The following is a 27,635-nucleotide window of genomic DNA, read 5'->3' as shown; positions in this document are numbered from 1 at the left end:
AGCTAAGCTCTCTGATTCCAAATTTTGTACTTTTTCCCACTGTACCATTACGGTTCTTCATTTTAAGGATTTTCCCCTCCCAATTCAAAACAAAAACAGGACATCTTTAAAGAATGCTCAGAGCAGGCACAGTCTCTAGACAAAACTGAGGGTCTTCTGCTTCATCTCTACTCAGGAATTTCTAGTCAGAATAATTTTGCTTCTCAACATATCAATATTTTTATCAGAAGTCATCATTGTCTCAATGGGAACAAGAATTTCAGGTCCACTAGAAGTTAAAAAAAATGTTCCCCAACATTATTTTGGGTAGATATTTTACATGAAGATAATCTTACAAGTCATAGGGAACATATGGGGATATTTGGGCCAGGTAAATACAAAATAATATTACTACAATTTATTTTAAAATATAAAAGGGAATATATTCTTTTTTTCATAATTGAATGCAGATCAAGGCATACTATTTGCTTTCTTTTTTTGTTTCTTTTTTCTCGTGGTTCCTCCCATTAGTTCTAATTCTTCTTTACAACATGACTAATGTGAAAATATGTTTAATATGAATGAATATGTAGAGCCTATATCAGATTGCATGCCATCTTGGGAAGGGGGAGAAAATTTAGAGCTCAAAATCTTATGGAAGTGAATGTTGAAAACTAAAAGTAAATAAATAAATAATATAACGGATTAAAAAATAAAATATAAAAGGAAGAAAACCAGCTCATTCAGGTGTCATCTGTTGAGATTTCTGGATCAGCTTGGTGTCAGTAGAAGTACATGTATTACTATTGTTATTATAAGATGAAACCATATCAAAATTATTGCTTATCCCAAATTATTAAAAGGGTTTTAGAAGTAGGCGGCACAGTGAATAATATGATGGTCCTAGAGTCAGGAAGACCTGACTCTATATTATATTTAACACACAACCCTGTTCTCAGGCCTCCAAAACTCAGGTTAAAGAGAGAGGTGAGGCAAAATGACCAGGCCAAAGATGTGTCTCCCCCAAAGATGCCCCCAAAGATGTCAATTACTCCCTCCTCCAATTTTAGTTAACTCAAAGCATTTCTGTAGGAACCAGAGGGCCAGATGGAAATCACCCAGTCAACTGGAACAGAACTCCTCGTCTGACTTCCTTTCACTTCATCCAATTGTTTGTTTATTTTGTTGCTTTTGAGTCATTTCCGACTTTTAGTGGCACCATTTAGGGGTGTTCTTGGCAGAGATGTGGGAGTCGTTTGCCATTTCCTTCTCCAGCTCATTCTACAGATGAGAAACACAGGCAAACAAGGTAAGTGACTTGCCCAGGGTCACACAGCCAGTAAGTGTCTGATGCCACATTTGAATTTAGGAAGATGAATTTCCATGACTCCAGGCCAGCACCCTATCCCCTGCCACCTAGCTGCCCCTGTTCATTTTGTATGGACGGATAACTTAAGGCCCTGTTCTCCCTTGGTTAAGGCATCAGAACTAAAACGGGCCAAGTTCCCCCTCTTCATCCTGGACTAAGTGGGCAAGAACTTTTAGGTTAGGAGCTTCCGGAGGGCAGGCAGGGACCCTTGCTTTTCTTTGTATCCTCAGGAGGTGCTAAATCATCAGTCACTAAGACTGACCCACTGAGGCGTCTTTCTTGCTTGAGACGGGGCTCTCTTAATTCCTATTCTCTCTCTCTTTTAATTACTTCCCAATTATCCCATACACGGATTGTTCCTTATCTATCAGTTTGCATGTGTCTTCCCCATCGCATGGTAAGCTCGTAGAGGGCAGGAGCAGTCATTTGCCTTTCTGTGTATCTCCGGTGCTGAGCACGCGCCAGACACACGGTGGGAGGTTAATGAGTGCTCGGGCAGCTAGGCGCCTCACTGGGCTTCAACATCTGGGACACCGTGTTCTTCAGTTCAAACCCGGCCTCAGACACTGCCTAGCTGTGTGACCCTGGAGGAGTCACTTCACCCTGTTTGCCTCGGTTTCCCCATCTGTAAAATGAGCTGGAGAAGGAAATGGCAAATCACTCTAGTATTTTTGCCAAGAAAACCCCCAAGGGGGGTCTCAGAGAACCGGACACAAGGGAAACGACCTAGTAAGAAAGAATGCTTAGTAACGGAGGGCTTGGCCAGAGACACCTTACCCCAGGCTGGGGACTGGGCCTGCACAAGACCAGAACAGCTATTGTCATGGCCGCTGCACTTTCCGGTGACCACAATCACAGAGAACAACCAGAGGCTCTCGAGGGAGGCCCAGGGCCCGCGCTTCGCTCGGGATAAGCCTTGTGATTTCCCGTTTTGGGATGGTTTGCCCTAGGCTCACAGGAGGGTTAAAAAAAGGGGGGGGCGGGGTTTGCGCATGCGTCTGGATAGCTTCGAGCGCCGGCCAATCAAACCAATCAACACACCAATCCCGGCGGCAAAGCCCGCCCCCTTCTGGTGGCTCGGTTCCTTCCCGCCAGCCTCTGCACCACTCTCTGCAACTGTTGTGAGGAGGGAAGGGGCGTGGAAGTCCAGCCCCAGTCCCAAGCCGCTTGGCGCCCCCGGCGCACGACTGCGCCCCCGACCCGGGCCCCCAGCGCGGCGACGGGGACATGCAGCTTGGCGGCGTGCCCGCTCGGCCCTCCCCCGTCTCTTCCCCAACCCCGCGGTCGCGCTGCCCCTCGAGGCCCGATGCGGCCCGGCCTGGTTCGAGGAGGAGTGAGGAGAGCCGCGGTGACAGGTACCGTGGTGGGGCCGCGGGCCGAGGGGCCGGCTGGGGTCGAGAAGGGTTACCTCATCTTGCTGCCGGCCCCCTCGGACCGGACAGCCTCCCCACTGCCCGAGCCTCCTGGGATTTAGAGCTGGCAGGTGGTCTAGGTCAGGGTCGTGTGTGTGTGCGCGCGCTGCACTCTAAAAATGGGCTCAGATGAAACGATATTTCCCTTTGGTGCTCTTGTATTGCATCAGTAAGAGGACCCTGACTGCTGTAGATTTAGTTGTTTACACTTTTTCCTCGGGTGTGTGTGTGTGTGTGTGTGTAAAATTATAAGGTGTGTTGTTTTGCCTTCTACCAGACTTGTTTCTTTCCGTTTTGTTAGTTAATTTGCGTTTTTAAAAAATCTCTAAAGGTAGAATCGTGTGTTTTCCTTCTATTAGCTTTAAGCATTTCCTCCTCTCGCCAGCCCTCCACCCACAGGGCATCTTTGTACAGTTGTTTTTTTTTTGCTTAAAAAAAATTTGTGCTGTTTTCTAAATTGAAGAATGAATTTATTTTCCCTAAATATTCCCCCCCCCATCATTGTTTTTTATCCGCTTGTTACTTACCCCCGGTGCTTACTCGCTGTTTTGTTTGTTTTCTTTTTCTGTAAGTGCTTAAAATTAAAAAAAAAAAAAAAAGAAACTTGATCCATATATTGTCATTTCAGACCCACCGGCTTCTTACCTTAGTATTTTTAATTTAGCTTTGAGCTAATCTACTCCTCTAGGGCTTTAGTATTTTTTAAAATACGAAAAATGTTAAGCCTTTCTTTCAAATGTTAAAATACATAGAGCTAATTAGGAATGCAAATTAAAACAGCTCTAAAATCACTCCCTCCCCCACGGCTCAACCACAACCACAAAAGTCAGTGTTAGAAGGGCTGTGAGAGTATTGAGGCTCCTGTTGTGAATTAGGCTAATCATTCTTGAATAGTATGTGAAATTTTGGGAAAAAAATCCCTATAAACCATTCGTACCCATTGACTCACTGATTTGTCTATTGAGCATATGCTCCAAAGAGATTAGACAGAAAGGTACTATTTATACCAAATTGTTTGCAGCAATCATTTTTATAATAGCATACAAGCAGTTAACATAGTGGTCAGTGGCTAAACAAATCAAGGTATACGAAACATGAGAAAGAATAAATAGGAGGAATCCAGAGAAACGTGGTAAAACTTGTATGAATTGATGCAGAGCAAAGTAAGTTGTACCGGGACTACTCAATGACTACTATAAAGTAAAAGGAAACAGTAGTTGCAGTAACCCATACTGGTCCCAACTAACTTTCTGTCTCATTGGAGAGGTGAGTGTGCATAGAATGCATAGGCTGCTTTTGTAGTAGTTTGGTTGGTCATTTGTGCTTAGATATTTTTTTCAAGGGAAAATTAGGTCGATACATTTAGAAATGACTAGTGTTAAAAACAGCTTCCAGTACAACTTTTTAAAGAGACAAAAATAGAATGAGTAATTCACATTTAAGATAAAATTCCTTCAAATTTATGGCATAATATGTGTATATGATTTCCTGGAAATTTTTGTGTGTAATGACTTTCAGGCAGATTGCTTGGTACTTTAGTAGCACTTCCTTAATTATTCTGTCTTGATTTCATTCAGACTTATGTTACTAGGATAGTGTATATTGCTACGCCTATTAAAGCTTAAAACTGCCTTAAGACTTTTGGGACACCCTGCATTTTCCAAAATACCTTTAATAAGGCATTTTGTCTTCCTTTTTTCGCTCAGTTGCAAATTGAAAAACTAATTATGTTGTGCGCTTTGAGAGGTTGATTCCCAGATATTTTATGCATTTTTTGTAGTTATTTGGAATGGATTCCAGTTTTTATTATTGCTTCTTATCATTTGTTATTGTTTTATAGAAATGGTGTTGATTTTTGATGATTTATTTTGTAGCCTGAAACTTTGCTGAAGCTGTTAATTGTCTTAATGATGATTCTCCGGGGTTATCCAAGTAAGCCATCATATCTTTAGCACAAAGAGATAGTTTTATCTCCTGTTCACCTCTCTTTATTACTTTTATGTGGCAGCTAGGTGGTGAAGTGGTTAGAACACTGGGTCTGGAGTCCTGAAGATCTGAGTTCAAATCCAGATTGAGACACTTAGTAGCTGTGTGACCCTGGGCAAGTCACTTAATCCTGTTTGCCTCAGTTCCTCATCTCTTAAATGAGCTGGAGACAGAATGGCAAACCATTCTAGTATCTTTGTCAAGAAAAGCCCAAGGGGAGTCCTGAAGAGTCAGATATGGCTGAAGATTATTTTAATTCCTTTCCCTTGTCTCATCGTTATTGCTAGCATTTCCAAAACTATATCAAATAATAGTGATAAGAGAAAGCATCTTTGCTTCACTCCCGAATTTATTGGAAAAGATTCTAGTGTATTCCCATTGCGATACTTGCTGTTGGGTTTTGGATAGATACTTTTTATGATATTAAAAAAAAGTTCCCTTTATGCTATACTTTTTAGAGGTTTTAGCATGAAAGAGTATTATATTTTGTAAAAGGCTTTTTCTGCATCTATTGATCATGTGGTTTTGGATGTTTTGTTTTTTTAAAATGATTAATTATGTGGATGTTTTCCTAATGTTGAACCCTCCTTGTATCTCCGGTACAAATACTACTTGATCAGAAGAAATGGTTTCTTGGATAAATTGTTATAGTCTGTTTAATAGGATTGTGTTAAGTTTTTGTTAAGGTTCATTAATGATTTATTGGTCTGTGGTTTTCTTTTGTAAGAAATGGGAGGAGGAGTTTTGTTTCCACAGAACTAAAGGTGTACTCCCCCCCCCCTTTTTAGTAGAAACCAGGGTCTCAAGGTGAGGTGAGCGGTCTGAGGCTTGTACGCATGCGCATGCTTTTTGAGATGGCGGTTTGGGGAATTAGGCCAAACCCTCTTGAACCAGTTCAAGCTTATCTAGGGTCTGGTCTTGGTCAAGAATCCAGGCCTACTGATTTGCATAATTTGCATATGTTAAAGAGGAAAAGTAGGGGAAGTAAAAGAATATAGTTTAATCCTAAACTAAGACAAGGAAAATCTAATTAACTTCACTTTTGCTTCTGTATCCTTATTATCCTACCTGTATAAACTGTATATCCTAGGAAAACTATGTAAAAAAATAGAGATTGTAAACTAACTGTAACTCTAGCAGGAGTGGAGGGAATGGTTACCCCTGCTCCTGCAGCTGTATCAGTGTAAGTGTTCCAGTGAGCACTTCACCCGCTCTCTCGAGGAGCGTAATAAAATGCCTTCCTCAGCCCACTCTGGTCTTGAGATTTTTGCGTGAGAATGGGCAAATCATGTGAATCTTCCTAAGGTCAAGTGAAGGGAAGCAATAGGCAGCGGAAGCTCGTCCCAGATTTACTCCCGGGTCTTGCCTTGGGGTGTCCTGTGATCCCCACTGCGGTGTTAAAAGGACTACTACTCCGGATTCCCTTGGGGAACCCTGTGGTCTGCACAGCCTTCTTAAGGAGACATCACTTGGGACTTTGGGCCCTGTCTTGGGAGCCTTGTGATCTTACTGCCGTCCTAAGGGGCCATCACTTGAGTCCTCCTTAGGGTCTGACCCCTAGGAGGCCCTGTGATCCCCACAGATTAAGGTGGGGGCTACCACTTGGTCTTCCTCTGGGAGTCCTGTGGTGTGTACAGCCTTCCCTAGGGATTATCACAGGGTTCTTCCTCAGGACTTTGGCCCTGCCTAGGAAGTCCAATGATCCCCAAAGCTGTGTGTTCTCACAATTTGGGGAAGTCCAGTGATCCCCAAAACCACATTTCTCACACTTTCAATGTGTTATCTTTTTTGGGTTTGGGTAGTAGGACTATATTTGTTTCATGAAAGGATTGTGATAGGTTTCTTTCTCAGTTTTTGAGAGTAATTTGTGGATTATGTTTGCTAATTGTTGTTTAAAAGTTTTGATAGAATTCTCTGGTGAGTACAATGGGATTAGGATTTTTGGTTGTTTTTTTTCTTTTGGTAATTCCTTTATACCTAGATCTCTTTCTTCTTCTGAGATTAGGTTATTTAAGGTCTTGATATAGCCTTCTGGTAGTTTGAGCATTTTTTATTTTTCAAGGTATCCCTTTACTTCTTTTGTGTTCTCAGTTTTATTAGCATGTAACCGTACATAATATGTTTTGATTATGCTTTTTTTACAGTTTTGTTGTCATTTCACCTTGTTTATTTGCTATTTTATTGATTTGATTTTCTGCTTTTTAATCAGATTAGCTACGGGTTTGTCAATTTTATTAGTCTATACAAAGAAACAGCTTTTAGTTTTATTTATCATTTCTATGGGCTTTGTTTCCAGTTTATAGCCTATCTAATTTTTAATATCTCCTCCCTTGTGCTTATTTTAGGTTTGCTTGTTTATTTTTACAAGTTTTGTGAATATATATTCAGTTCCTTAATCTTCTCTTTTTCTATTTTGTTTATGTATAGTCGTGAGGTGTCAACCTCAGAGTTTGGTCTAAGAAAGACAAACAGTAATAGGTTGTTGCTTGTTTATTTCTCTCAAGTGGGCAGAGCATGCATGCAGAGCACAGTTCCAGACTGACTGGTTTGTCTTTCTTAGATCAAACTTTGAGGTTGACATTGAATATGATTTTCCCCTGGGGACTACTTTACCTGCATCTTAGAAATTTTGGTATGTTGTTTCACTGTTATCATTTTCTTTTACATAATTATTGTTTCTATGTTTTGTTCTTTGACCTACTCATTATTTAAGAGATTTCAGTGTTAAATCTCCACTTGGGTGGTCTTTTGTTTGTGGTCCCTGAGCTAATTTATTTCTATTCTTATTATATTATGGTTTATAAAGGATAGATTACCTATTTCTGCCTTTTTTATATTTGTTTGCATTTATAGGTTTCCTGTTTTGTCATGTTAGCCAATCTTATGGGTGTGATATAGTACCTCAGAGTTGTTAAGATTTGCATTTCTCTAATCTATAGTGATTTAGAGCATTTTTTTCATGACTATAGATAGCTTTAATTTCTTCATCTGAAAACTGCTTGTTCATATCCTTTCACCATTTATCAATTGGGGAATGACTTGTATTCTTATTAATTTGACTCAGTTCTTTATGTATTTTAGAAATGAGGCCTTTATCAGAGATGCTGGTTGTAAAAATTCTTTTCCAGTTTTCTGCTTCCCTCCTAATCTTGGTTGCATTGATTTTGTGCAGAAACCTTTCAATTTAATGTAATAAATATTATCCTTTTTGCATTTCGTGATGTTCTCTGTCACTTGTTTGGTCATTCTGGTTTTCTTTCTAAAAAATGTTTCTGACTCTTCTTTATTATTGAACATCCATCTTTTGTCCTGTATGGTTAGGCTCAGATTTGCTGGATGAGTCATCCAGGGCTGCATCCTGATGATGAGGTGTTTGTGCTTGGACCCTAAATCCTAACAGCCTCTGCTTGGGTGCCTGTGCCTGACCCCCAGGTTCAAAATACATCCAGTTCTTATAAACACATCTTGTTCCCAAAACATTCTATCCCAGGCTGGCTGTCTCTAGCCAAAGGGCAGCCTGCCCTATCTCTGCTTCTTCCTTTGTAAGCTGTTATGTGCAACTCTAGATTGAATTTCAGATCCTGATAATTGACTGAACACTGAGTCATAACCATATTTACTATTAACTGCCCTTTCTAACATGTATTCTAGACGTAGTATTTTGTCTAACAAGACCCTAGATAAGAAACCACATAGAGATTCCCCTTTAACCCTGACTGACAGTGAACTTAGGTTTCACAGTAAAGACCACACACCCCCAGTAAACACCGCCCCCATTTCCTAGAGAATTCTGGGTAACATGCCTGCGCACTAGATATTAAATGTGCATGTTCCTTTAAGAACTAACCACTGCTTGAACATGCCCTAAACCACTCCCTAATCCCACCCCCAAACACCTAACTGACATGCCCCACCCCCAGTCCCCTATTAGCTTCTATAAAGATTCCCCTGCACCTCTTTATGGTTGCAGGTTCCCTAAGAACTCTTGCCCGCTGAAAAAGTTTAATAAATCTTTGCTTCCTTGGCCTAAAGAATGCTTGCGTCCATGAATTCATTCCAGGCGGCCTCACCCTGGGAATTTTGGTTTGGGATCCCTCCATCCCTGGGTTTCTTCTCCTCCCCCCCCAACACTGAGGCCATTTCTCTTCCAAATAGATTATTCTGTCTTCCTTTTTCTAGTGGGGGTGGAATCAGACTTGCTATTTGAAGATCTTTTCTTAATGGCTTAAAGAACTTGCTTCTGATTTGAATTGTTAAATTTAACCACTAGTGTCTTTTGAGTTTGTAGTCACTTTTGTTTGTTTATTGCTGGAGGTGATCTGCTAATTTTTTTGATGGCAATTTCATTTTTCTATGTTCAAAAGTTCTGGATGGTTTTCTTCTATTATTTCTTTCAAATATGGTCTTAAGACTTTTTGTTCTGCTTTAATCGCTGGGGAGACCCATGATCCTTTGGTTGTCTCTATGCAACCTGTCTTTGAGACCCATATGTTTTGATTGTATGATGATCAATTTTAATATTGTTTAATGTTAATTTTTTAATGTTACTGTTTAATGTTATTGTCTTCTTGAAGTTCAGATAATGTTTCTTTTATGAATTTGGATGCCAAGGTGTTTGGTGCGTATAAATTTATCACTGATATTGTTTTGTTATCTATGGTTCTTTTCAGCATAATATAATTTCCTTGTTTATCCCTTATTTTTCCTTGGATTTTCTCCACTTCTTTGTGTTCACATTCCCAGTCAGTTCTCTCTTTTTCTTTGGCGAGGCTTACCATTTTCAGATTCAAGTTTTTTTTTTGATCTGCTCATTAATTTTTCTGTGCAGGACATAAATTCTGCTCTTAAAATTATTATTTCTCTTTTAAGCTACCCAAGAACAGTGTGTTGTGGTTCCATGTTCTCCTCAAGTTCCATAGGGTCTCTGTTCATCAAGTATTGGATCATTTTCACTTATTTTGAACAGTGTGTTGTGGTTCCATGTTCTCCTCAAGTTCCATAGGGTCTCTGTTCATCAAGTATTGGATCATTTGCCTTTATTTTTCAGTATTTATTCATAGATGGCTGAACTTTTTTTTTTATCAGATCTGGAGGCCACATTCCCTTCTGTTGTTACTGTTTTTCCTATTAATTTATCTGTTTATATTGAAGGTCTTTAAGATTTCTTCCTGAAATGATGTTTCCATGGCACTGGAAAGAGGGAGGGAAGACCAGAGTATAGGAGTGAGTTTTAATGTAAGCTTGTGTTTTGTCCTTGACTTGGCTAGTGCAGCTTTGCTTCTGGTAGTGTAGGAGGTGGGGGGAGGGGTGCTGGGTGAGCTTAGAGTGAGTATCCCCAAAAGTAATCCCCCGATTGCTGATTTTTGGGTTATATTTTATTTTTTTTTTATTTCTTTTGGATTCTGGGTGTCTTCGGCCATGGAACCAGCTGAAGTTGCTTTATTGTTCGTACAAAATTTCTATTTTGGAGAGGTTTGAGAGGTCATGGGGATCAGAGATAATATCTGGTCCACCATCTTTTTGCTCACATGACCCAGAAATTGTGACCATAATGTTTTTTTATGGTGTGATTCTTTTTCTGTTTGTTTATTTTTCCCTCCTTGTTTCTGACTTTTTGTTAAAGCCAGACTCTGCACATTTCTGCACAGTTTGGGCTGGTTTTGTTGCTGCTTTCTTGGGTATTAAGTGTTATTCCAAGCTCCCAGGGACAGATTAGGCTAGGGACCTGCAAACTTTCAGTCCTCCCAAAGTGGTCTGACCCGGGCAAAGTCTGATCACTGACTCCCTGGTGAACAAAGATCTGGTTCTGCTCACTTCTCTTTGCATCAGTTCACATAGGTCTTTCTGTGTTTTTCTGAAACCACAGCCTTGTCATTTCTTATAGCACAGTAGCACTCCATTCCAATCATATGCCACAATTTGTTCAGCCATTCTCCAACTGGTAAGTATCCCCTCAATTTCCATTTCTTTGCTACCACAAAAAGAGTTGCTGAAAAGATTTATGCACATATAGGTCCTTTTCATTTTCTTTTGGTCTCTTTGGGGAACAGACCTACTAGTGGTATTGATGGGTCCAAGGGTATATACAGTTTTATAGCCTTTTGAATGTAGCTCCAAATTGTTCTCCAAAATGGTTGGACCAGTTTACTACTCGACCAGCAGTTCATATAGTGTGCCTATTTTCCCTCATTCCTTCCAGCATTTTGTCATTTCTGATAGGTATAAGGTGGTACCTCAGAGTTGTTTTAATTTGCATTTTTCTAATCAATAATGATTTAGAGCATCTTTCATATGACTAAGGATAGCTTTGATTTTATCCTTTGAAAATTGCCTGTTCATATCCCTTGACAATTTACCAGTTGGGGAATAGCTCTTATTTTTATTTGACTCAGTTCCCTATATATTTGAAAAAAAAAAGTCTGTTATCAGAGAAACTTGGAATAAAAATTTTTGACATTACTTCATTGTCTATGTATCTTTCCTCAAAATATAATTTCCCAGATTATCTCTTAATTGGGTCTGTTTTTGCTTTTGTTTTGTCTGAGATCGTGATTGTTACCTCTGCCTTTTTTCATATCAGTTGAAGGATAATAGATTGTGCTTCATCTCCTCACTTAACCCCTATGTGTATACTATATCTTTCTGTTTCGAGTATGTTTCTTGTAAACAACATATTGTTGGATTCAGGTTTCTAATCCAATCTGCTATCTGCTTCCATTTTATGGGTGAGCTCATCCCATTTCACGTTCACAGTTATGATTACTAACTGTATTTTCCCTCCATCCTGTTTCCTTCTGTTTATCCTTCTCTCTTTTTAGCCTGTCCCTTCTCAAAAGTTTTTTGCTTCTGACTACTGCCTCCCTCCATTTGCCTTCATGGACTATTTCCTTGTTGATTAGGGCAAGCGAGGTTTTTGCATTGCCTGTCACCCCGGCCATTTTCCGCTCCTCTGTAAAAGCTCTTTCTTGTGCACCTCTTTTATGTGAGATAATTTTCTCCATTTTACTTCTCCGTTCCCTCTTTTCCCAAAGCACCCCTTTCTCACCCCTTCATTTTTTCAATACCAGAGACACTACTACTATGAGCCTCTGCTTCATGTTGTTCCCACTGTAGTGTGCATAGTCCCTAAAGCTTTATCAGATTGGTTTTGTTTTTCACAAGTTGAACACTTTACATCTAAAGTAATTGTTTTAACCTTTTTTTTTTTTGCATTTTTTCTATTTCTTGAACTTTTTTCCTTGGCAGCTCTTAAATTTCTTAAATTATTCTTAGATGGAAGATAACAGCAATGACATTTAATTCTTACTTAGCAATAGATACTCATCCCAGTTAATGCTTAGCTATAAATGAAATTGGCTTAGATGGAATTATTTTACTAACCACAAGTGTACAAAAAAGGTAGAGGTTTGGGTATGGGGTTTTTTAGTGTTTTTTTTTCTTTTAATAACACACTTCAACTCAGAACCTTTGTTAATTACTCAGCTCTGCATATTGCCCTTTATTTTTTTGCTCCTATTTGGTGGTTTTCATTTCTTGTAGTTGTTAGCCCTCCCGTCATCTGAAGCAGTTTTTGTAATTTCTACATACAATGTTTGAGAAACACTAGTGTAATCTTTTATTTAAAAGAAAAATCAAACAATCTTTCAACTTTAATATATTTGCACTTAAACTGTTTTACTACTGAGAGACAGACATAGTGGTTGGAAAATGGTGGGTTCACGTCTCTTGTAGTTCTTCTCTTCTCCCACTCCCGCTATGATTGATGCTGTATGAATCACTTTAACCCTCCATGTTCCAGCAACTCTAAGACTGTAAGTTGCAGAGGAGATGCCAAATTGTATTGGTAGAGTTATCTCATCTGGGAGTCACTGTCTCTGTATTAAAAAAAAAAAAATTACTAAAAGCAGCAATATTGTTTGTCTTAGAGCTAGTATGGTATTGTGGAAAGAATATTAGGTATTAGAGTTAGAGGTTAGGTTCTTATTACTTCTATAATGCTGGAGGGGAGGTTTGGACTTGATGGTCTGAAGATCACTTTCAGTTCTGATATACTATGATCTTTGATCCTAATAGCTACAGCTTCTCCGTTTAGCAATATTATCTTTGTTGTTACCATATTAACAAACCATTGTTGTTGTGGACCATTTTTCAGGGTATTTAAATAGGCACTCAGTGTGAGATTCTTTTCCCTTAGTTCTGAATTATTGAGATTTTACATAATTTTAATTTATTATATTACATTCATTTGTTTCTTATTTTTCAGAAATCACTCAATTACAGATTTCTTCAAACCAGTCCCAAAGCAAGGTTTGTGTGCTTTTACATAACTTCCTGCATTTTTTTGTAAACAACTAGGGGCTTTAAAATTATGTAGCATTCTCTGGAATTCTTTTATGGAATAAAGATAACACTATTTTTCATAAACTTAATAAGTTCTAAAAATTATAAAAGTCTGGCATAGTAGTGTTTCCTACACTTAAAATTATATCATAAAAGTGCTCACAATGCACATCCTTTAGAGTCTTATACATAGGCAGTTCTGATGGAAATAGAAGACAAATATGCTTAAAGCCCTTAAATTGTGGTGATTGATGTCTGAAGTCTTGAGTGCCTCTACTTCCACAGTAATTCTCGATCTTTATCCTAATCTAACTAAAATTTTACTTTCAAAATTTTAATCTTTTTGACCTTTTCTGTTTTTGTTTTTAATTGAATGTACAGATAGACTTGTGTTGAACTCACCACAAAGGACAAATCATAAATATGGAAGAGATAGATTATTAGACACTGGTATAGGACAATTTGAAAGGAAAATATCCACAACAGAAAATATGTGTAAAAAGATGCCGTCTACACTACCAAACAAGAGTCCTTTGATGAGAGGATTTAAAGAGAAAAAAGGTGAAAGAGATGCACCTGAGAGAAACAGGCCTCCTGTGGTGCAGAAAACCCAGTCTTTAGCGGTTGAAAAACACCTTATTTCTGCTTCACATCATTGTATGTCAAGGAATGAAATAAAGGACACAAGGAACCAGGAAAAATCTCCAATCAAAATGTCATCACATAATCATGGAAGTATGGGGGAGATGGCTAAGTGCACAGATCAAAACAAGACAATTACAGATGCCAAAAACTTGGTGTTATCACCAGAGCTTGCGATTTTGAAAAACAATTCCAGCAAAATTGGTCATAGAAATGACCTATCCAGGTGCCAAGAGTTAAAGTGTTCTATGAAAATGCAACAGGAACCAGTTGAGTCTAAGTTTCAATTGCCTTTAAAATCCAACTGCAGAGAGAGAGAACTAAAGAAACAGAGTCAGAAACTAGCCACGCATAAAGTCATTTCTCCAGAAAAGGCATTCTCAGGAGAAAGCAGCCTTTCCTCAAAACCCTATAGCATAGATAGAAAATTCAAATCAAGACAGGAACAGGCCATGCAGAATATCATCCCAGAAAAAAACAGACTTTCAAAGCAGGTATGTGTATTAAGAACTGAGTAGCTACATTTGTAAAGTCCTAGAAATTTTTTAATGCAGAAATTGGTGTCACATAATTGTCCTCTAATATTGAATTTGTACTAGGTGCTGGTTTTCTATCTTTCTTACATCTGTCCTCTGGAAGAATTCTAGGAAGTAATTCTTAAATTGATTCGGAGAAACAGGTTTTTGTTTTGTTTTTCTTTTCCCAATGCTGGACTTAGAAAGTGATCCATTCTTTATCTTCATTCTTATTTAGTGCAAGCAACTAGGGAAATAGTAAAAGTGTACCTCTCTGTTCTTATTCAAGTTACCAAGCCCAATTATATCCCTGGGTATTGAAAGAATTGGCTAGTGTGATTGAGCTGCTGTCTATAATCTTTAAGATTACAGGAGGATTGGAGCCAATTTTTTAGGAAAACAATGCTTTGTAATTGCTATTTATTAAAGAACTTCTCTGTATATCAAGTATTTAAATAGAAGGAGTTGGTATATTTATTAGAAATCCAAAATAGGGTAACATTAAAGTTGAAAACAAAATTTGCCAAAGAGGAAACAAAACAACTTATGAATGAAAAGTTAAATGTCTATGCATTATGGATAGTTAGAAGAATTAATTACATTTTGGTCTTTTTCCACTGGGGCTGCTAGGTGGCTCCGTGGTTAGAGTGCCAGGCCTGAAATCAGGAAGATGAATCTTCCTGAATTCAAATCTTGCCTCACGCCGCGTGACTCTGGACAAATCAGTTAACCCTGTATGCCTCAGTTTCCTCATCTGTAAAATGAGCTGGGGAAGGAAATGGCAAACCACTCCAGTATCTTTGCCAAGAAATTCCCAAATGGGGTCACGAAGAGTCGGATGTGACCGAAATGACTGAGCAACAACTTTTTTCACTAGGCCATCTTTGAAGTTGTTTGAAATCTTTTACCAGTAGGTTCTTCATATAGTGCTTGTCATTACAGGCTAGTAGTGTCTTGTTTGGCAAGATGCCTTTTGGGTGTATCTGCCTTTTTAAAGTGGGAAGTATTAATGTGCTTCCAAAAGTAAACTGTTTAACTCCATTTCCCTAGGACAGCAGCTATTTCTGAACTACTGTTTTTACTCGTGTTACAATGTAATTCGTTAACCTTCTCTAACTTTATTTTTCTATGAAGTAGCTGGTTATAAGTGGATAGGAAGTCCTAACTTCAAATACACCACAGATACTAATTGTATGATTGTGGGCAAGTCTCTTAACCTGCTTGCTGCAGTTTCCTCAACTGTAAAATGGAGATGATAATAGCACCTACCTCCCAGGGTTGATGTGAGGATCAAATGAGATCATATTTATAAAAGGCCCTTAGCATAGTGCCTGGCATCAGTGTGTGCTATGTGAATACTTATCCCCTCCCTTATTGAGTAAAATTTAAATTGAGTGGAGGAAAACGACATTTTCTGAAGGCTAGTGTTCTTAGCTCTTATGGTAACAAAAGCTGATATTATTAAACTATAGCTCAAAGATTCTAACGTTTAAATCTATCCTCAATATAAACATCTTTCGTAACTCTTATTTTTTTGGGAGGAATATTTCATTTCTTTGTAAAAACAAAAGTAAACATTCACCCACTTACACCTCACAAAATGACTCTTTCTCGTTTTACTAGGAAAATGAACGCCACTCAAGAAAAAGATTACATTTTGATTCACTGGAGGCTGCTTCAGGTAGAACGATACAATTAAATAGGATGTGGAATTGTAAATAAAGGCTTGCATCTTAGTGACTGCATTTTTAAAAAATGAATTGATGTTATTGGAGAATGTAATTTTCTTTCTGAGTATGAATTGAAGCTCTTAGATTAGCTGAGAGTGGTAAAATGATGATCTGGCAGGAGGTGAAATCTTGATTTTATCGTTTATGAAGTGTGTCCCATTTCTTCCTCCTCCCTTTCCCCCTTCCAAAAAAAAAGCTCTTGAGATGTGTGGCATAATGGATAATTGTTCTAGACTTGGAATTAGCAGATGTCTGCCCTTAGCCCTGGAATGCTGTGTGACCTTGGACATGTCATTTTACCTCTGAATTTTGGTTTCTTCACCTATGAAATGGTGATAATAGTAGCATCCACCTTATAAGGTTGTTGATCAAATAAATAGTATATCGATATGCTTAGTAAACCTTAAAGCTGTTGAGAAATGTCAGCTGTAATTATTCCATTTAACATTTTGGTTTTAGCATATGCAGTGTTGTACTCATAGGACTTAGAGCTTGGAAGAGACCTTAGAGGTCCAAGCCCATTCCTTCTTTTTACAGATGAGAGAACTAAGTCTCAGAGACAGATGGTGACTTGCCTAAGGTCATACGGGTAATAAGTAGTAGACTTGGGTCTTCTAACTTGAAACCTAGTGTCCTTTTTTACTATACCATGTTCTGATAAAAGTTTCTGATGAGCCTTGCTGTGTTCCAGTTTTCCCTGTCTTAGTATACCATCTCATCACGTTGGAGTACTTAGTACTCAGTACAGAGACTTGATTTAAACCCAGGTGCTCCAGTTGGGTATAAAGGCATAAACATAGGTTAAGGTTCAGTATAAAGAGAAATTACCTAACAATGAGAACTATCCAGATGCGACATTAGTTTAGGAAGGGTTGGGGTTTTTTCTTTACAGGAAATCCTCAACTAAAGACTGGGAGAGCACTGGTTGGGGATATTAACATATGAACAGTCTCAGAGAGACAGTATCTTGACCATCATCACATGACTGCTAAATTGCTGGTGAAATTTTAACCCAAACTTCTCGGGACTCAAAATCCAGCTCTCTTTCTGCCATACTCTTTTTGGAACCACTTATAGCTCACTAGTGGAGGGGAAATGATAAATTGTAACCCTCCTTTACACTCCTGAGCAGGGCTTTGCTTCCATTTCAGATATAAATTATTAGTTAAATTATTAATTATTAAAACTGTCACTTATAACTGGTTTATTCAGCCCTTTCAACTGATATGTTAGATTTTTTCCTTAATAATCCTCATTCTGATGGATTGCTCAGTCTCTTTTTTGTGAATAGTTAAGGAATTTCATATTGTTCTCTGCATGACAATTCACCCTAACACGACAGTTGGCTGCCTTCTTTTGACCTTAAATTTCCAGTTAGGACAGACCTAGTCTGTCCTGATAGGCAAGTCTATCCCAAATCTTCTTATGTTTTTCTTTGTCTCTAGTTTTGTCCTATATCATTTATTTTTGGCCTTCCAACAAAGCATTTAGGGCAGGTAGGTGGTGTAATACAGGGCTTCTTAAACTTTTTCCACTTGTGACCCCTTCAGCAAAACTTCTTAAACTGGGGGTTGAGACCCATATGGGGTCAGAAATACCTGAGTTCAGATCCAGCCTCAGACACTTAGCTGTGTGACCCTGGGCAAGTCACTTGACCCTGTTTGCCTCAGTTTCTTCATCTGTAAAATGAGCTACAGAAGGAAATGGCAAACAGCTCTAGTATCTTTGCTAGGAAAACCCCAAATAGGGGTCAGACCTGACTGAAACAACTGAAAAACAAAAGTGCTGTGACTTTGGGCAAACATTTAGACCGTATGAACATCAGTTTCCTTTTGTATGACTGAACAACAACAACAAGGCACTTAATCCATTAAAAACTAAATTATTCTGACCTGAGAAATGGGAGTACTTGCAGTGAAGGAAAGAAAATGGGACTAAGGCCCAATCTCTGTATACCGGCAAATTGAAATAGAGTTGAGACATTTTAATATTTTGCTGAAATGTATTTTAGAATGCATCACAATTGTGTTTTATAAAACTGACTAGGATTTTGAAAAATGTATGTCTTGGTTGCCCTGATTTGGGAGTGAGTCCTAATGAAATTATCCAGATAATTAGCTTTTCACACCTGTAGGGCAACATGTTATAAAGGCAAGAAGCTAGGGACTTGAGTTCTGATCCCAGCTCTCTTGTGTGAGTTTATCCTCTCTGAGTCTATAAAATGGGGGTTGTGATAACTGTACATTTTATTTCACTGGGGTGTAGTGAGGACCAAATGAGATGCCCTGTCTAAATGGTCACTATTTATGTGACTTTGGATAAATCTTTCCACTTCTGTGGGAAACAGCTCAGTTCTAATGTCTGCCATGTGAGAGGTAGTATAGTACAGTGATAAGGCCTCAGTGTCAGAGAGGCCTGTGTTTATCCTGCCTATGATATATCCTGGCTATGTGATGTTGGACAAGTCACTTAGCCTCTCAGTGCTCTAGACAACTCCCTCAGGCTATCATTTGAAGAGTCGGTATGGATCTGCATTGGTAGAAGGAGTTTTCTTAATATAAATTAGCTATACTGATTCTGGTTCAAAAAAAGCAAAATAGAATTGTGAAAGGCACACATTAGAAAATCACAAGTCTAGATAACAGTATTAAGAGAAATGGTGTGGTAGGCACTGAAAATGCAAAGCCAAATAAGAGGCTTGGATTTCAGTTATCCCTTTCAAGCTTGAATCCTGTATTCAAAGGCCAGTATAAAGCTACTAACTCATTTACAGAGAGACCCTCTTAAAAGTGTAGTGCATATAGAGCTGGCCTCAGCAAGACTTGGACTCAGGTTCTGGTGCTGACTTTCAGTGGCTATGTATACCTGGGCAAGCTATTTATGAGCAAGTATTGACCAGATTCATATTGTAAATATCAAAGAAAATTAGTTGGTTGTGGGAATTCTGGTTATGTTTTCAAGCACAGTGCTCACCTTTACCTCAGAAATAGCCACAGATTTAAAACCACCATCAGCCCTCAGAAAAATACAGCTTTCTATAGTTTGGTATCAAATGAAATGAAACACTCACTTTCTCCTTTATGTATTTTAGGTGCTGAATCCTCTGAGCAATCAGATGCTAAAACACGCATTGTTTCATCTTCTAAAAAAGAGAAAGAGGTCACCTTACCTAAAGCACCTGTTACATGTTCTTTTTCGTCACTCAAGATCAAGAAACAAAGAGAGAGGAATTTCAAAGATGTTGCTAATACGTCTTCAGTGGAAACATCTAGTAAATCTTTGCCTTTTCAAAACAGCAGTATTACTAAGGGTCCTCCAGCTGTACTGGGAGATGTTGTATTGTGCAGCACAAGCATTTCAAGGCTGTCACGTAAAAACTTAGAAAATTCCAGTTCTACTAGTGATATACTGAGAAAAAAACTAAAAGTTGATTTTGATAGTGATGAGGAAAATTTAGATTGCAACCTGGAAAGTGATGAGGAAGATGTTGCCTTAAAACCATTGCAAGAAATTATGTCTTTGAATTCCAGTCAACCTACAACTCCAGAAAAACCTTTTGTTCCTTCAGAAAAGCCCAGAGCATCATCATCAGATGTTTCAGTAAGTGGTTCTATTTTGCTCATCTTAAAAAAAATTCTGGGTTTATTGTATTCCTAGTTCAGCAAATGAGTTCCTTGTATACTTTTAGTTTTTATATATTGTAAGTAAAGTTAGGATGTAGAGGTGTTAGGAGTTAGAGGCTATAAGTCAGCAAGACCCTTCATCTACCTTGGGAGAAGAGCTGAATTAAATTCTAAAATGTTTGGTTTTGAAATTTGGTTGACGAATAGGCTACCTATAAACTCATTTTGGGTGGTAGCACTACTTTAGAATTTATGATTTAATGAGTTCAAAATATAATTAAGAAGTGGAGGTGAGGTACAACACTGAGGTCTTGAATTTATGTACTCAGTTTTCTTACGATCTAAGGTTAGCAGAACTGTATAAAGAAGATAAGGATGGACTATTGAATATCTCAGTATTAAAATCTCTAACTTGATAGTAGTGTCAGAAGTTGCTTTAAAAGATATCAATTTTAGCATGCAGAAGGCTTAGAATAGAAAATAATCTAATTCCTGAATAGTGACTCTCCAAATAGCCTAATACTTTTGTTTTTAAAAGCTATGTTGCAAAGTATATTTCAAATTTTCTTTTCATTGTAGGTAAGTGTTCGTTTCCAGTGTTTTGAGAACAGTTTAGAGCGCCTAGTGAAGGAGAACGAAAATCCTCCAAGGTTAGCACTGTGCTTTATTTGATTAGGTCAACCATCATTCATATGGAAGCATGGCTTCCCTGAACCTAAGATTGTGTGGCCACAGGCCAGACTTTCTCTACCAGCATAGCACTCACCTGACTGGTACACTTGAACAAGAGACTCAGTCTCTGTAGCTTCCTTTGTCTACAAAGACATCCAAGATAAAAAAAAAATTGCATTTATGGTGGCATAATGGTCTCTTGAATCCTGACTTGAGGGTACTGGTGGTGAAGTATGCCTTCCTCTTGTTGGCAGAGAAGCAGTGGACAGTAGTTGCAAAATGAGTCATATTCTTAGGCTGATAAACAACAGCTAGCTTGTTGGACATAGCCAGTGTGTTGCTTTGTTTTGCTCGGGGTTCTGTTGGATGGGGACAGGTCATCGTTGTTGGGAAGTGATAATGGCTATAAGAAAGAAAAACAAATTATTTGCTTTAAAAAAGTGGTCTCTCTTCACATAGTATCAATTTATTTGTCTGAGATGCATTATCTTATTCATAGACTAAGCTCATTTTAAAATACAATATTACATTATTAAATGGCACTGTAAGATAGTTTTTGTTTCCCACAACAATAACACTTCATTGATAGGACATAGCCTTGGGATCAAAAGCACAAGTAAAAAAGTGTTTTTATATTTCAGTGCTCATTGTACAGTGCTAACAGACGTGGTTTCTGCCCTTAAAAGTTGATTCTTGCTTGTTTACTCTAGGTTACATATTTGATGAGGATGTAGAAAACTTGATTAAAACAACTTAAGCTAGGTGGCGCAGTGAGTAGAGCACCGGCCCTGAAGTCAGGAGAACCTGAGTTCAAATCCGGCCTCAGACACTTGGCACACTTACTAGCTGTGTGACCTTGGGCAAGTCACTTAACCCTGATTGCCCTGCCTTGCCCCCTTCCCCCCAAAAAAAACCATAGGGAAAGGTAGTATGCCTTTCAATTGCTTTTAAAGTTCTCTGAACTCAGTTTATTTACTAAAAACAAACAAACAAAAAAACTTAAACCTACTGAGAAATTCAATTAACATTCTAGAAAACTTTTTATTATTTGGCCAATATAAAATAAAGGAATATATGATAAAAGCCATATGTAAACAAATAAGGGGTCTGCATTCCTTTGGACTTTTTACTCCTTTTGTCATAAATTATTTATGGACATTGAGGGCAACATTGAACTAGAAGGTAGAGGAAATCTGATGGGAGACTGTGATGCTGGAGGCTCTTAGAGTACCAGTAACTGGGGACAAGGACTTCACGTGTTTTACAGATCTGAACTATAATGATTTTACATTTTGCTTTGAACCATAACTTAGTCTCGTGAAATAACTAAAATTGTCATATGGCAAAGTATTTCATAACAAAGGTTTTCCTGCATGTTATAGCTGGTTGTAAAAATTGAGAGTTCTTTAAAATATAAATTGTGTTTTATCATGTCATTTTTTAATTTCTCCTAGGTCAGCTGAATGGGAGGAAGAGCTAAAGGAAGATATAGTGAAAGGTCAGGGAATGAAATCCCTAATGGAGACAGAAGAATCCAGAAAAACAGATGACAATGGAGAACTCCAGGAAAAGCATAAGTAAAAAGCTTTTTGTAAACATGCACTTAATTTCCTTTACATTTCAATTTCTATATAGTATTTAGTCAACAAATCTAATCACCTCTTTTCATGCTGCTACTTTCTAAGCATTGGTGATGTGATTTAGAAGAAAGGTAGGATGCTATGGTGAGGTGACACATGAAGGACCATTCATTTCCCGGTGTATTTATTTCCTGAATTGGTTCTACTTTTTCTCAGACAGCCATGGCTTTGTGCTAAGAGCAAAAAGAGAGTCGTGTTTGCAAACCTCATGGAACACATTCTGTCATGTTAGTCTCCCTGATCAAAGACTGACTTAGATCATTAGGTGAGGGTCAGTGGTGTGTTGTGGAAATATTACTGTACTTGAAGTCTGAGGGACCTGGGTCTGAATAACCTCTCTTGAGTCTCAGTTTCCCCTTCCATATTGAGTGGTTATGAGAAAGGTGCTTTGCAAAATTTAGAGCATGATATAAGTATGAATCATCATTTAAAATTTACTTTATATCAGCGTTTTAAAAAAACAGTTACAACTACTTTCTCATTTTATAGATGAGGAAATTGAGCCCTGGTAAGTGAAATAACTTGTGAGGTCACATACCTAGTTGGTATAAGAATCCAGACTATTGAACCTGGGTTTCCCAAGTGACTAGTGTTCCTTTTGGTGTTCTTTGCTACCTCCAAACTTGCCTCAATATGAGCAAGACTTTAAGTTTTAGTCTTTCCTGAAGTTGATAAAAATGAAACATCAGAAGATAGAGAAATTAATATACACCTGAAATCTTTATTGTAAATGAATACTGTTTAGTCCTCAATAATGCGGGTTTTTTTTTTTGCTTTTCTCTTTTTAATAGGGAGTTTATAAGGAAATTCTTCATTGCTCTCGATGCTATTCCCGATTGCCATCCTGGCGAAGAAATATTTCACTGTTTCAATTATGGAAAAATTTTCAATCAGCATACGTTGGACTTACGGGACTGTAATTTTGTTCCAAAGAGTGCTATTGAAGATCTTATCCTTAAGTAAGAACAGCAACAACAAAAAATTTACAACATGAAATAAAAACTATTGCCCATACAGAAATCTTGAATTTATAATTTGGTCTTAAGCATTATTCTTCTCAGAGGGTGATTACTTTTTATAACCTGTCTGGTATACTCTCAAACTTACTTTAGCTTTGTGTGTTGCCTGGTTAAAAATAGAAGGTGGTAAGTCAGTTCATTATGTCATTTATCCAAAGTTGATGCAGTCTGTCCCAGGAGGTCTAATCCTGTAGATAATAGGTTTCAGGGAGTCTAGCTTAGCATTGTCATTCCACACTTGGGGAGAATGTAAATAAAAACCCCAAGCTGGAAGAGTGAATGGCAGTTACACCTGAGCCTTCATGAGCTTTTTTGCCTTCTCTGAACTATTGGTGTTTGCCCCTCTGTTTGACTACCAGTAGTCCTGGGATGTTTACTGATAAGAGGCTAGGTAGAATTTCAGACTGAACTGCAAGTGAACCAGACACTTCAAGGGAGTAGAGAGTGGCCTAAGAAGTGCTGTCGGTGGAGTTGTGGAGCTGAAAAGTCACAGGTATCATAGGATGATAAAATGAAGAGCTGTAAGGGACCTTTGTAGAAGTCATCTTTCCAGTCTAGCTCTCTCATTTTATAGATGAAGACTAAGACTAAAGAGGTGGAGGGACCTGCGAGTAGCAGAGTCAAGATCCAGGTCCTCTGCTTCCACCATCACCTGTTCTTGCCAGTGTGCCTTTCTAACGTGGACGTAGTCAAGGCCCAGCTGAAAACTGCCGGGCTGGGGATAGGCATGCACATGATGTGTGATGGTCCAGCAGATAAAGGAACTGAGTAGAGATTGGAGGGGTAACTCTCCAGGACTCATACAAGAGGATTCAGTAGAGTTAAATAGAAGATAACCTCCTTCCTTATCTCCTATCTTAGTTTGTCCCTGAATTTCACAATAAAAGCTTTTTAACTTTACCATTTCAATTAAATTAGAGAAGGGAGGGGTGCTGTAAACTAGAAGAGGTGCAGTAATCTATGTATCCATAGAAGCTAGCTAGACAGGGCCTCGCTAGCAGTGAAATTGCTCTGGGATACAGACCTTTCGGTAAGAAAAACCTTATAGAACATGCTTGGGATATAAAGTGAATCCCTAGCCATCTTCCGTCTCCAAGCCCTTTTGGGGGGGATCAGTTGTTCCTAATGCTTTCCTAGAAGCTTAGATCACCGTGGCAAACAGTCAGTTCTAATTGTTCCCCTGGAACATAGCCATTAAGTACCAAATCAGAGCAGACCCTAAACTGACAAAGGTAGATTGTGTTGAACAAGTTGTGCATTTTTGACAGAGGAACCCACTACAGAGGAAGAGATCACTGTGTGCACTGGCTAAACCAGAATGATGACCTTTTTTCTCAGTTGAATGTTACCATAATGTCCAAGGTATGATAATTGGTTTCCTTGTTTTGCAGATCAGGAAAAACGCAACAAATTTTTTTAACAACACAAGGATATCTCAGCACTGCCTATCACTACATCCAGTGTCCTATACCTGTGTTAAAATGGCTGTTTCAGGTGAGAGGAATAATGTGTTTGCCTCATCTTTTAGGTTATCTTCCTTTGTGAGATTATGTCTTACTGCCCTTTTTGTCTGCCACAGTAAGTGCTAGATAAATTTGTTTGAACAAGATGATCATTAGGAAAGGTATCACAAAGTAAGAAGTCTCCGGGAAGACAGCAAGTAACAAACAGTCCACTACTTGGCATATTGGCTCCTATGTGCCAGGCACTGTGCTGGGGGCTAGGATGACAAGTCCCAAGTATGAAACATTCTCTACCTGAAAAGGACTTAGATTTTTGTAGGGGACACAGTGGTTACATGTATGAACAATATACGTGCATACATACAAGTATATTCAGGCATAAATAGAAAGTAATTTGGGGGAGGGCGCTAGTAGCTGAGAGGATCAGCAAAGCCCTCATGTGGTCCTTAGACTAAGCTTTGAAAGGTATTAGGGATCCTAAGGGACAAAGATAAAGAGGCGGGGATTGTCATTACGGGGAACAGCATAAGTCACAGAGATGGGAGATGGAATGTTATGTCTGAGGAACAGCAAGAAAGAAGACCCCTTTTTTAAATGCTTATCATGGCTAGAAAGGCAGGTTGTAGAGGGCTTAAAATTCCCAATAGAGGAGTCCCCATTGATCCTAAGAGGGAAGCCACTGCAGTTTATTGAATAAGAGAGTGATGTGGTCAGACTTGTGCTTTAGAAATATCACTTGGGCATCTCTGTGGAAAATGGATTGGAGAGGACGGGAGGACCTGGAGGCAGGGAGACCAGGGAGGGGGCCGTCCAGCTGAGAGGTGACAAGGGCCTCAGTTAAGGTTGAAGCAGTGTGAGTGGAGAGAAGGAAAAAGGCGTTTGAGATGCTGTGTCGTTAGAGTCAGAGATCTGGCAACCCATTAGGTGTGTAGAGTAAGAAATTGAAGACGATTCCAGTCAGCAAACTGCTCATCATACTCTCCGTATTTTTTTCTCTCTGGGTTTTTGTGACATGAACAGTTTGTTCATGGTTGTTCCTAGAAGGTTAGGTCACCGTGGCAAGCAGTCAGTTCCAGTTGTTCCCCTGGAACATAGCCATTAAGTACCAAATCCGAGCAGATCCTAAACCAACAGAGGTAGATTGTCTTCCTCAGTCTAATAGAAACAAGCTTGGAGATACTGAATGGGTGATATGCTGAAGAGTACTGACTTGAGAGTCAGGAAACCTGAGTTCTACTTCTAGTTCTGCCACTGCCTAGGCAGCTAGGTGGTGCAGTGGATAGAGTACTGGGGCTGGAGTCAGGAAGATGGAGGTCAAATAGGGCCTCAAACACTAGCTGCATGACCCCTGGACAAGTCACTTAAGCCTGTTAGCCTCAGTTTCCTTATCTGGAAAATGATTTGGAGAAGGAAACGGCAAACTACTCTAGTATCTTTGCCAAGAAAATCCTAAATAAGGTCACAGAGTCAGACATGACTGAAATGATCGAACAAAATGCTGTGACTTTGGACAAACTATTTAGACTATATGAGCATCAGTTTCCTTTTATTCCAAATGAGTCTCTATCTAGTCACCAGATGATCTCTAAGTCTCTTGAAACTCTTAACATTTTAGGATTATTTGATATGCTTGAGAAGTTTTGAGGGTTATAAGGGAAATTAGATTATCTAGTCCAACCCCTTTATTTTACAGATGAGGTAACTGAGGCCGAGAGGGGGGAAGTGACTGTTAATGTCATGTAGCTCCTTGGTGACAGAGCCTAGACTAACACCTAATCTCATCCTCTAATTCAGTAAACCTTCCACTAAACAGTGCTGTTAGTTCTAGAATTGGGAGGGGTCTGTCTTCATCTTCCCTAAGTCTTCTCTCTCCATTTTCCTCCATTATTCCTTCTGACATATTTTCTGGACCCCTCATCCTGGTAGATCTCTGCTTTTTCAGTGTCCTCCTTAGTATAGAATTGAATATGATGTTCCAGATATAGTTTGACCTATAGAGTCTCCCCCATTACTGATCTTGAAATTATCACGAATAATCTGAATAGATTTTATCTTCTTTCTATTTCACCCTCCCTAACCCCTGTTGGGTTATATAAAACCTGAATGCTGCCTCTGATTATCATTAGACTTAATTCCATAGACAAAACCTAAATTGATCTACCAGCAGAAGCAGTAATAGCAGCTGGTGGTCAGCCAAAACCTTGGATCTTTTTTTCTACATGAAACTATCAAGCCAGGTCTCCTTTCACCTGTCCTTAAGTAATAGATTTTTAAAAACCTCAAGCTTAAAAATCTGACATTTGTCCTTGTTGCTCTGTCTCATAGATATAAGTTGTTAGATCCAGAAAGAGACTGAAAGATCATCCGTCTAACCCCTTGTTTTACAGATGAAGAAACTGAGGTCCAGAGAAGGGAAGTAACTTGCTCATGGTTGCACAGCTAGTCAGTGGCAGAGATGGCCATTTAACTTCTTTGGTCCATCCCATACAGAGCTGGAACCTGATTTCTAGTGTCTGTTCACAGAGCTTCCCCTCTCACCTTCCTGTCATTGGCATATTGGATAGACATGCCATCTATGCCTTTATCTCCAAGTCATTGACAAAACTATTAAACAGCACAGGGTGGCAATTAGTGACTACTCAGGGTCCAGCCATTCACTTACTTCCAGATTTACCTAAATGTATGCTCAGGTAGGCGATACCTCTCCATTTAAATCTAAACACCCTCCATCTGTAGCATTCCTTTGTTCCACCAGCCTAGTGACTCTGTGCAAAAAGAAAAAGATGCCATATTGTGCTCTTGACTTGTTAAACTTGAAATTGATTAAAACCTCTCAAATCTTTTTCAGATCAGCTGTTTCTCCCATTTTGTGCTTCGCTCAATCTAAGCACCTATGTGTAAGACATTCTGGCCATTTCAAGTGCCTTTTTTTGTCCCTTGTACCATGCTCAGTCTTTTGCGGCTTTGTTCCTTAAAAACTGTTTATGAGATTGTGACCTGATGATGTTAGAACCCATGGCTGAGATTAGTACAGTCTGTTGTCTTTAGCTTTTTCATACATACTGGCTTTCAACTCTTACTACAAAATAAATGAAATTTCCAGTTTCGGTTGTGTTTTCCTCTAAATTTTGTGTAAAAAAAAATTAAATAATGATTTTCTTTTGACAGATGATGTCTGTTCACACAGACTATATTGTTTCTATACAGCTTTTGAATACATTGATAGACATAACAATTAGAAATGG

At 38.7% G+C, this 27,635-nt stretch overlaps 1 protein-coding gene across 2 annotated transcripts in view; it reads left to right on the top strand.

Moving 5' to 3' along the window:
* The first annotated feature begins 2,450 nt into the window (after window positions 1-2,450).
* The window catches only part of SLF2 (SMC5-SMC6 complex localization factor 2), a 44,315-nt gene continuing 19,130 nt past the window's right edge, over window positions 2,451-27,635 (top strand). Inside the window, exons 1-10 of one of the 2 annotated variants that reach the window (XM_036735002.1) lie at window positions 2,451-2,703; window positions 13,010-13,053; window positions 13,468-14,222; window positions 15,867-15,924; window positions 19,065-19,573; window positions 20,176-20,246; window positions 21,723-21,845; window positions 22,700-22,867; window positions 24,319-24,421; window positions 27,559-27,634. In XM_036735002.1, the coding sequence (XP_036590897.1) occupies window positions 2,576-2,703; window positions 13,010-13,053; window positions 13,468-14,222; window positions 15,867-15,924; window positions 19,065-19,573; window positions 20,176-20,246; window positions 21,723-21,845; window positions 22,700-22,867; window positions 24,319-24,421; window positions 27,559-27,634 (2,035 nt within the window). In that variant the 5' untranslated portion in view covers window positions 2,451-2,575. The remainder of the gene's footprint in view (window positions 2,704-13,009; window positions 13,054-13,467; window positions 14,223-15,866; window positions 15,925-19,064; window positions 19,574-20,175; window positions 20,247-21,722; window positions 21,846-22,699; window positions 22,868-24,318; window positions 24,422-27,558; window position 27,635) is intronic. The other variant, XM_036735001.1, reaches the window with a different exon arrangement.

The sequence above is a fragment of the Trichosurus vulpecula genome, chromosome 8, assembly GCF_011100635.1.
Source record: "Trichosurus vulpecula isolate mTriVul1 chromosome 8, mTriVul1.pri, whole genome shotgun sequence".
Taxonomy (NCBI): Eukaryota; Metazoa; Chordata; class Mammalia; order Diprotodontia; family Phalangeridae; genus Trichosurus; species Trichosurus vulpecula.
This window is presented reverse-complemented; position numbering and strand designations above follow the sequence as displayed.